Source organism: Tripterygium wilfordii, chromosome 3, assembly GCF_013401445.1.
Source record: "Tripterygium wilfordii isolate XIE 37 chromosome 3, ASM1340144v1, whole genome shotgun sequence".
In the NCBI taxonomy this organism is placed as follows: domain Eukaryota; kingdom Viridiplantae; phylum Streptophyta; class Magnoliopsida; order Celastrales; family Celastraceae; genus Tripterygium; species Tripterygium wilfordii.
This window is the reverse complement of record NC_052234.1, coordinates 7,950,965-7,962,315: the sequence shown is the minus strand read 5'-3', so window position 1 is coordinate 7,962,315 and position 11,351 is coordinate 7,950,965. Positions and strand designations below refer to the sequence as shown.

At 37.0% G+C, this 11,351-nt stretch overlaps 1 protein-coding gene across 1 annotated transcript; it reads right to left on the bottom strand.

The window, feature by feature from the left end:
* Window positions 1-9,078: 9,078 nt before the first annotated feature.
* Window positions 9,079-9,937, bottom strand: LOC119985508. Its single transcript, XM_038829798.1, has one exon. The coding sequence runs from the start codon at window positions 9,792-9,794 to the stop codon at window positions 9,402-9,404; it is 393 nt and encodes a 130-aa protein (XP_038685726.1). The 5' UTR covers window positions 9,795-9,937; the 3' UTR covers window positions 9,079-9,401.
* Between the last annotated feature and the right edge of the window lie 1,414 nt (window positions 9,938-11,351).

Here is an 11,351-nt window from a genome sequence, read left to right as displayed (position 1 = left end):
GATAATTTTTTCTCCTCTCAAAAATCTGATTCTCCTCTTCAAGGGGAGATCCGAGATGAAGAGAAAAATCAGAGTTGGTGGAATTGGCCTAGTGAAGAGTCAAATATACCGACATATCCTCAAGAATATAAGAGTGAGGGTGGATCTGATAGCAATCTGAGTATGAACAAAAATGAAGAATCTGATGATAAATCTGGAGAATTTGTACAAGAAGTCAATACCCCCCTCTCTTCAGTATCTACGGACCCAGCTCCTGAGAATATTCCCGAGGTAAGTACCACTATCCAACATCTCACTGATAATTCTAATGACGTGGATAATTCTGTCAACTACAGCTTACCTCTTAGACATAATAGAGGCAAGCCACCAGATCGATACTCTCCTACTTTTGAATCAAGAAGGTCCAGGTACCCTATTGCAAACTATGTATCAACAACAAGGCTATCAGAACCTCTCAAGGCATTTACACACAATTTATACTCGGGTTACATTCCAAGTAATGTCCAAGAAGCCTTGACAAATTCAAAATGGGTTCATGCGATTCAAGAGGAGATGATGGCCTTGCAGAAAAATAATACTTGGATTCTTGTTCCTTTACCAATAGGAAAACGTACTGTGGGGTGTAGATGGGTTTTCACCATCAAATACAAGGCGGACGGTACCATTGAGAGGTATAAGGCGCGGTTGGTAGCAAAAGGGTATACACAGACTTATGGCGTGGATTATCAGGAGACTTTTTCACCAGTGGCTAAGTTGAACACCGTCAGAGTTATATTGTCTCTTGCAGCCAATTTAGACTGGCCACTACGTCAATTCGACGTAAAAAATGCGTTCCTGCACGGTGATCTTGAAGAGGAGGTTTACATGGATATTCCACCGGGATATACTACATCCACTGAGAATGGAGTAGTGTGTAAATTACAGCGAGCTCTCTATGGGCTAAAACAATCCCCCCGAATGTGGTTTGGTCGTTTTAGCTTAGCCATGAAGAAATATGGATTTCAACAGAGCAATGCCGACCACACTTTGTTTCTTAAACATAGATGTGGTAAGGTAACAGTGCTTATAATCTATGTTGACGATATGATTATTACCGGTGACGATGTGGAGGAAATTGCAAGACTTCAAGAACAGTTGGCGAAATAGTTTGAAATGAAAAATTTAGGAGGACTTAAGTATTTTCTGGGCATTGAAGTACTAAGATCAAAACAGGGTATATTTCTATCTTAAAGGAAATATGTGCTAGACTTACTATCAGAAGTTGGCTTGTTGGATTGTAAGCCAGAAGACACTCCAATTGCACAGAATCTCAACTTAAGGGAACATACAGACTCAGTACCAGCAAATAAAGAGCAATATCAGAGATTAGTTGGTAAGTTGATTTACTTATCCCATACCCGTCCTGATATCGCTTATGCCGTTAGCTCTGTGAGTCAATTTATGCACTGTCCACATAAAGTTCATATGGAGGCTGTATTAAGGATTGTACGTTACTTAAAATCCTCACCAGGAAGAGGATTGATGTTCTCAACGAATAATCATTGTAATATTGAAGGATACACAGATGCAGATTGGGCAGGAGATATTGACAATAGAAAGTCCACATCGGGCTACTTCACATTCGTGGGAGGTAATTTGGTGACTTGGAGGAGCAAGAAGCAAAATGTAGTAGCATTATCAAGTGCTGAAGCTGAGTTTAGGGGGATGGCAAAAGGGTTGTGCGAGCTTCTTTGGCTTAAAAGACTGTTAACTGAAATTGGCATGGCTCCTCGATCTGAGATGAATCTATTTTGTGACAATAAGGCAGCTATCGCAATTGCACACAATCCTGTCCAGCATGATCGTACAAAGCATGTAGAAATAGATAGACATTTCATCAAACAGAATCTTGAAGACAAAGTCATTAAGTTTCCGTTTGTGAAATCAGAAGACCAACTTGCGGACGTTCTTACTAAGGTAGTTTCAAGTAAAATCTTCTTCAACTCACTTGACAAATTGGGCATTAGAGACATCTATGCACCAACTTGAGGGGGAGTGTTGGCATGAGTTGAAAAGAAATTATGGGCATTGACTTGATTGGAGGAGATAATGCAGAAAAAATATTTTATAATGCAATTAGCCTTCTGTAAACACGTAGTTCCTACCTACCATAGAAAATGTAGTTTATTTGACTATAATGCATTTAGCTTCCTGTAATCACGTATTTCCTACCTACCATAGAAAATGTACACATACCAAAAATAGTTTATTTGACTTTCACTTGTATTGATCTATATATAGGTATGTAAATCATTAAATTGAATTAATGAATGAAAAGAAAAGATCTCCTCCCATCTTCCTCCCATCTTCTCTGTTTACATTATTATGGCTAGTATATATTGAAATTTATTTATACTAAATCTACAATGTCGATAAATTATAAACACTGCAGATAATTTTTATCAACGAGTGATCTTGTTTGAATGAGTTTTTTTTTTTTTTTTTTTTTTAATTCTGATTGAGAAATGTAAGAGTGCGTTTGAATGAGTTTTCATTTTCGTTTTCAGTTTCTATTTTCTATTTCTATTTTCTAAGGGGTAGAAAACAGGTTTGGTTTAAAGTAGTGAAAAATTATTTTCTATTTCTGTTTTTATTTTCTATTAATCATATCATTTTTAACTAAATGTAATAAATAAATAAATAAGACTTTTTCTCCCTCATTGACACTTAGTACTATATCAACATTATTTTGTTAATGATAATATGAATTGATGACGTGAATTTATCATTAGTTTATTTCTCGGAGTTTGCGTACGTCTCAATTAATCAAATAAGGAATCTTTGGTTGATGTTCGCTGCACAGATAACATACGCGAACTACGGGATCCCCGAGGTTTTCCTCAGGGGAGACACTCTGAGGAATACCTGGTTAGACCGAGGTAATCTCCGGCTTAGAATTTTGTAAAATAGATACATGTTGTCTTATTGAAGGGGTATTTTGATATTATAAAAAATCATTATTAAATGTTTTGAGCGACATCACAAAGACATTTTCTAAAATGCTAGCCTAAAATAAAGTCTATTTATATATATATATGTACACTAAAGGAAAATAGAAGTTAATTAAAAACAAATATATATATTTGGATGTTCTTTCTTTGATAATTGGAAAGGAGAGAGGACATCAGATGTGTCTCTTTTTACATCGCCATATGCCCATCCAAATGCCTCTCTTGTTCTTTCTCCGTTAATGGAAATAGGACAATGGATGTGTCTCGTTTTCCAAGATATGCCCATCCAAATGTCTCTCTTGAATATTCTTTCTTCGATAATTGAAAAGGAGAGAGGACAACGGATGCGTCTATTTTGCATCGTCATGTCCATCCAAATATTTCTCCTGGATGTTCTTTCTCCGTTAATGGAGAAAGGACAACGGATGTGTCTTGTTTTCTAGGATATGCCCATCCAAATGCCTTTCTTAGATGTTCTCTCTTCGATAATTGGAAAAGAGAGATGACAGCGGATGCGTCTCTTTTTGCATCGTCATATGCCCATCCAAATGCTTCTCTTGGATGTTCTTTCTCCGTTAATGGATATAGGACAATGAATGTGTCTTGTTTTCTAGGATATGCCCATCCAAATGCCTCTTTTGATGTTCTTTCTCCGATAATTGGAAAGGAGAGAGGACAGACGATGCGTCTCTTTTTGCATCACCATATGCCCATCCAAATGCCTCTCTTGGATGTTCTTTCTCTGTTAATGGAGATAAGACAATGGATGTGTCTCATTTTTCGGGATGTGCCCATCGAAATGCCTCTCTTATATGTTCTTTCTTTGATAATTGGAAAGGAGAGAGGACATCGGATGTGTCTATTTTTACATCACCATATGCCTATCCAAATGCCTCTCTTGGATGTTGTTTCTCCGTTAACTTGAAAGGAGAGAGGACAACGGATGTGTCTCTTTTTACATGGTCATATGCTCATCCAAATGCTCTCTTGGATCTTCTTTCTCCATTGAAATTGCCATTTAGCATAAAAATTGACTAGTTATTGTGGTAATAAATTTGATACCAGTGTTATATAAGTATTTATTTATGTCCAAAGTGCTATTTTGGTAAACAAAAAACTCTTATGTTCAATATCCAATACTGCCTGATTTTGACACAATATTTTCGTCGGCCGAGAATTTTGGTGACCCAAATCTTTTAAGGATAATGCTTAAGACCCCTATTTAATGTGGAGTGTTAGATGTAAAGTGAACCCTATATGTGTGTTTTTAATTAATGACTATTTTAGTGCCACATAGATTTGGGGGTCTCTAGCATTGTCCATCTTTTAATTGATTTTGAATCTATATTATTTCACAAATTCCCAATGCCATTCCATGGTACTCTACTTCTGAACTCTCGATCGTAGGGATGACAATGGTTCGAGAACCCTTTCAATTAAGGAATACCAAAACCATTTTCATTTAAATTGCCTTATACCAAAACTGTTTAAAAAACATTTAAATTTTCAGAAACCTAAAACCGTTTACCACTGGATATCCGTTTACCATTTAACTTTTACTATCTTTTTAAAATTTTTTCATAATTGGTCGAATAACTGTGTCCAAATCAGCAAATCCAAACCTAATCCGTCCCAAACTTAAACCCAAAATTATAATCATGCATTAAAAACAGTCAATAATTTAAAATAAGTTTACAACTAAGCAACTACATTTAAATTACAATCACCAACAAAACAATATGATTTGTTACAAACAAAAATGAATATATAACTCGATTCACTTTTTATGATATAGTTTGATTTATCATGTTATTATAATAAACTCTCTATTATTCTATTATGTTGTTTTACTTAATATGATTTATTATGTTATAATTTACAATTATAACAATGTACTTATATAGGATGATTTAGAATATTATTACTATAATTAACTTCTTTTATAATATATTTAATAAGATATTTTATCATTAGTACAATTAAATGTATTTATTAAATGATTCGAGTACCCTAAACCCGACATCCAAAACCGACCCTGAATCGTGACGGGTTTGAAAATCAAAACCAATTCCAAACCCTACAGAATCGGTTTTCAAGTTTTAACGGATCAAGTACCCTACAGGTATTGTCCAAATCAATTTGTTTTGCCATCCCTATCACATTTTGGTTCTTGCTCCTCCTTGTAACTAAGTTACCTCCCACAAATGTGAAGTAACCCAATGTGGAACGCCTATCATCAATCACTCTTGCCCAATTAGCGTATGTATATCTTCAACTCGTAGATGGCCATTATTCTTGAACAATATGCCTTTTCCAAAAATTCCCTTCAAATATCTCAATATTCTCATCAAAGTATTATGCATGAATTGGCTAACCATTCCCAGAACATATGTCAAATCTGACCGTGTATGTGCCAGATACATTAGTCTACCAACTAATCTCTGATATCTTCCTTTATCCACTGGCACTTGACTTGGATCAATTCCAAGTTTTAGAACCCCCCCCCCCCCCCCCCCCCCCCCCCCCCCCTCCAATGGCATATTGACTGGCTGGCAAGCAGATATACCAATTTCACGTAATAGATCCAAGGTATACTTCTTTAAGAAGGAAATATTTATGATTTATTTTGGGATACTTTAATGCCTAGAAAGTACTTCAATGCACCGAGATCTTTCATCTCAAATTCTACAAACAAATATTTCTGAAGTGCCAATCGTTCCTCGTCATCTTCTCCTATGACCACCATATCGTCGACATAAACTATGAGTGCTGTAATTTTATTTCCTGTTATTTCATAGCTTGTGTAAATCTTCCAAATCACGCTTAATGTGACTGCTTGATACCGTACGCACTTCTATAATCTACAAACTTTCTTGCCTTTTGAATTCTGTACACTATATCCAGGAGCAAAAAAGTCCATACAGAATTTCTCTATCAACCCTCCATGCAGGAATGCATTCTTCACATCGAACTGATGTAAAGGCCAGTCAAAATTTGCCGCCAAAGATAATAAAACACTAACAATATTAATTTTCACAACCGATGCAAACATCTATGTATAATCAATCCAATACGTCTGTGAATATCCCTTCGTCACCAACTTTACTTTATATCGATCAATTGATCCATCTACTCGATACTGCACTGTAAAAATCTATCGGCATCCTACTGGCTTCTTATTGCTAGCAAGTCAACTATTCGGCATGTAGCTTTCCTATTTAATGAATTTAACTCCTTCATCGCAGCACTCCATTTAGGATCGGCCAAAGCGTCAAGGTTATAAGGCAAAAGATTCATTAAGATAAGATCTGGTCCATTTAGAGTAACCTACTTCAAGGTTACTTCACTGCAGATAGAAAAAGAAAAAGATAAAGATAGTAACCAAGCAATTGTCATTCACAATTAGAATTAAGAATTCTACAATCTTCCCCTTGACAATTGCAAGGTCAAAACCAAAAGATCAATCTGATGTCATCAGACACTATCCGGCAGACATAATGTTCAACCTCTCACACAACCTGATTAAATAAGCAGTCAAACCACAAACTTTGTGGTCAAGAAAGAACCCTGCAGAGAACACACAGATCAACATACATACCTAGACAGATCATACCATAGTTTAAAGACCAACAGTTCAGTTCAAAATAAAATGTCAGAACTTGTTAGAAGAACTAGAGGGGTGTACCTCTAGAGAGAACCAAAACCATAATTAAAACAAATTTCCCCTCAGTTCAAGCAATAGTTCAAAAATAAAAACCAACAAAAAGACAAAAGAAACCAACACCACTTCAACACCAGATAAAGCTTCAGACAATATAACATCACATCAAAGCCACTCCCCCCTTTTTGATCCCCAATTGTCAAGCTATCATTAAATCTTAGCCTTCTTGGTAATGGCCTTGAGAATCTCATCACCATCCTCCTATGTGCTCCTAATTACAGTAAGTCTTCCTCGAGGATCTTCATGTTGTATCTTTTGTAGACTAATGCCTCGGTCTACCTGTGCAGCAATATAATCCACGGCAGTGGCAAACTCCAACCTAGCAGACTGCAAATCTTGGAACTTTGTAGTGACTAGAGTATGAAGTGCATTAATTGAGGTTTGAAAAGTCTTGAGTTGAGCAGTCAAAGCAAAGATGGCCTCAACATTGAATGTAGGAGGGATAGGCATAGAGGATGAGTGGATGACAGAGGAATGCCAGATATACCAGGAGCCTGTTGTTTGCTACGCAAACCAGTTTTGACATCAATGGGTGGCCTTAGAGGAATAATTTCCTGGGCTTCAGAAGCCCCAGCAGAAAATCAACATTTTGGTTAACAGAACCCCCATATGGTAAGTTGATCGGGCGTGCTTGGTTTTCTTTAACACTAAGACCAGAATCCAAAAACATTACTCAAGAAAAGCCACTCAATGCTGTAAGAGTTTCAGTAACTTCCAGAGTGTGGAAGTTTTAATCAAGTGTATCAAGAGAATGTGAAACTTCAAGATCTAGCCATGTTAATCTCAAGTCTCGACCAACTGTACCAAAGACACGAACAGAAACCAGCAATCTTCAAACCAATATTGGGGGTAACGTGAGGCTTGGATAAGGTAGGCTCAGCTTAGGATGAAACTGGGAAAGTTTCAAAAATTGATGTTCACTCCCAAAAAAAAAAGCCTGAACATCAACTAAAGAAAATATTTTCCTTAAATATAAAATTAAGAGAACAGACAAAAGGAAGTCCACATCCAAGTTAACCTTGGCCTAAAAAAACTGGCATCTCTCAAGGAAAATTAAACAAATCAATAGATGCATATGTGATATGAGTGACTGACATGGTAACAAATTACATTGAGAATTGTGCTTATAGATATTTCATGTTTGTCACAGAAAATGAATGTAAGTTACTACACTCACCGTAACTCATCTGAACCATGGTGGTCCGTCCACACAAACTCAGTAAATGGCTCAAGTAATGTAAATTTAAATAAAGCTGTATGAGAACATCAAAAAACAAGAGTATTGAGATGAAGTGCCCATCATTTTCTCTCATATCATTTTCCTTGAGTGAAATGATTGAAGGGATTTTCAGAAAGGGATAAATGATTATCTATGTTTTCCCTTAACATGATAATAATGACAACCTTGAACATGACAAGAATATAACATAATACGCCAAAGAAAGCAGCCTATTTATAACAACTTAAAACATAATGAATTTGAAAAATATAAAGAAGCAAAATTATTGAGATACCACTAAAATACATTTAAGATGTCTCAAGTGTCTAAAATTATTATGTATAATGATCATTAAACAAGAGATCAGAGGGGATGCCAAAAGAGTTTTGTATAGATCGAGACGCAGTACTTGATTCTTTACTCATTCCATACTGGTAAGAATTGAAGGGGGGATCATCCAGCTTGTGGGCATGTGAGGCTACCTAAGATTTTCAATATAATTTGTGAAGGACTGTTTTCCTTTTACATTCTAATATATTGTAAAGGATATTGATTCATTTTAGGCCATTAAATAAGGGCAGATAGTTGAATTGGCTGACCTTCAAATAGAAAGAAATATATGGCTTCTGTAGTTAAATATTAAGTTACTCATTATAAGCATATAACTAACCCAAAGGAATCACCACCACTTATTGTTACACGTTCCGACTTCCTAACTGGAATATACACTAGTCACTAATTGACAACAAATGAAGCATACGGAATATAAATTGAGAGCAATGTGTCAGCATTCAGCAACACATTACTTCCATATTGTAGTTTATGGATTCGAATACAATCTCTTTTGGGATAACATTCATAAATCTTTATTGCTATACTGCAACCTGGAGACAATAGAAAGTTAATTCAAATTTCCCACATAAAGTCAAAAAATTACATAGTGCCATATTCTTCTCCTCTATAAGTGACATAAAACTAGGGCCTAATCCAGAGAATGGGAAGCTTTGCAATCAATTATACTTATGCAGGTTTCAATATCAAATAGAAACACAAGGACTCATCCCCAGATATAGAAAAAGAAGGAAGAAGTCCCCCTGCCTTATAGTAATGACACATTGCAATTGATTTCCTTCCACAACTAACAAATATATCAAACGAGAAAAATAGACAGATGCATTAATCTAGAAACACGGTATGGAATGCAAAACAAAGCTTCCCAACGCCAAACGTCCAAAAAGAGACAAATCTTCCCACTAAGATTCATCTCCCCCATATCAAAAACATAATTATCAGAAATAATACGCTCGCGTGATGAAGCTAAGTACACTCTTGTTCGACATCGAAATTAAACATCTCAGTTAACTACACAATCATAAAACACACATTCCCAATAATCGACGCGATCAGTATTGATCATCAACATATAAGATCTTAACAAACAAAACGCACTTATCTGAGACAAGAACCCGATCTAGTCCCGATTTTTAAGCCTCTCCACGCGCTGATTTAGCTGCTCGATCCTGACCACCAGATTAGTAATTGAATACAAGAGCCAGTAGAAAATCAAAGCGGAGGCGATCAGTAACGCGTTACGCTGGCTTTTCATGATTGACTTCTGGTGGCGGAGATGCTCTGAAGGAGTGCAGGAGTCACCCTCGCAGCTCGGCCGCGTCTCGTACTTCCAATAGATGTCCATGAGAAGAAACAAACAGAACGGCACCACCGAAAGGAACGGCTTGAGGAGGTTACGAGTAACAGCTGTGAGGCCCCTCCGGAGGCCGTCGAGGCCAGGGATCGTGAGGAGGAGGACCATGATGGCCTCTGCGGCCGCGGCGTAACCTAGAACAACCCACTCGAGAGCCATTAGTGTGAAATGGAATCTGAAAACCCTAGATCTGCTTTTCTTAGCAATTTCTTAGCAACGAAGTAGTAAATATTCGTTCGAGGAGACTCGGGAGAAATTGTGGGGAGAGAGAGGGGTCGGGGACGGTCATACGTGGCAAAAGCTCGCTGTTTGTATATTTTTTTATTTATAGTTCTTCGCAAATCGCAAATCGCAAATCGCAAATCTTTCATTGGATTTGGATTTGGTTTCTCTTAGATCCATATCCAGGCGAAGCCCACGTAAATCTTCCATACAAACACAGGCCCAAAGAAGTCATGGATCAATGAACGAGAACTCCTACCCAACAAAGTACTGCCCAAGACCCAGTGCCCACTTAAGTCTTCCCGAGAGATGCAGGCCCAAATCCCAAAGAAGTCATGAATCATTTGAGAATTTAGAAGGCTCGGCCCAATAAATAGAAGGCAAGATGTTTTGGGTTTCGTTTATGTTACTTTCTATCTGTTTTTTTCCTTAAAATTTTTTTGGCTTCTTAACCTTCTTAGTACTTAATAGAAGATGGAGACTAGTTGCACCCCAGAGTTAACTAAGTACACCCCAAAACTCAAAAAAACCTCAATCTAATAACACCCCAACTGACCCTACCATTATGCCCCAAATTCTTTCTTTTCTCCTTCTCTCCCTCATCTTCTTCCCTTACATAAAGACAATGATCCCATCTCCACTCATCCTTCAAGAATCCCAGTTCAATCAATGATCCTACCACATCTTCTCTTCTTTCTCCTTCTTCCCTTCCACATAGAAAGGGGTGAATAGGGAGTTTCTGTGCAGCAACAGGTACTCACCTGGATTCCATGTTCAAGGCAGTAAAGCTCCCAACAAGCGTTGCCGACTTGGATTCTGGCTTGACCGATGTGAATTGAAATGCACTCTCTCATTTTTGATATGTTTTCGAGTAGTGATGGTGGTGTTCAGATTGAATGGGGTGCTTTTTGATTGAGCTTAGATTCGAAGGGAAATTTGGAGAAGAAGTATGCAAGAGTATAAAGGAGAAGAAGTATGCAGGTGTAGGAAAGGGATTGTGAATTAGGGTTTAAGGGGTGTAGATGGTATTTTTGTGAAAAAACACAAATTAGGGTATACTCATAAATGTTATGTTTTGTTGGGATTTATTTAGAGTGTGGTGTGATTAGTTAAATAAGGGGTTAAATAAGGGATGTAAATAGTCTTCATCTAATAGAATGTGGGATACCGAAAGATTTGACTTGTTTTAATTTGATCACCAAATGTTCAAATGTTCCAATCATTTTAAGGACATGCAATTAGTTTTGGACTCTTTGCCGTAGGGAAAACAAAAATTACTAATGTCGCATCGGATATATTAGGCGAGTTCACATACTCTGGGTCCATTTAGGAATGCTTTGTATTTGACCAACCGAGGTGAGGTGTTGTCAGGTAAAAAGAAATGGTGCTAAACCCCACATGTTCTTTTCTGGAATAGAGTTTTGTCAAACTACTTTCATTGTGAAAGTAGCTCTTCAAAGCTTATACTTGGGTCGAGATTTGGTGGGGCGTGAC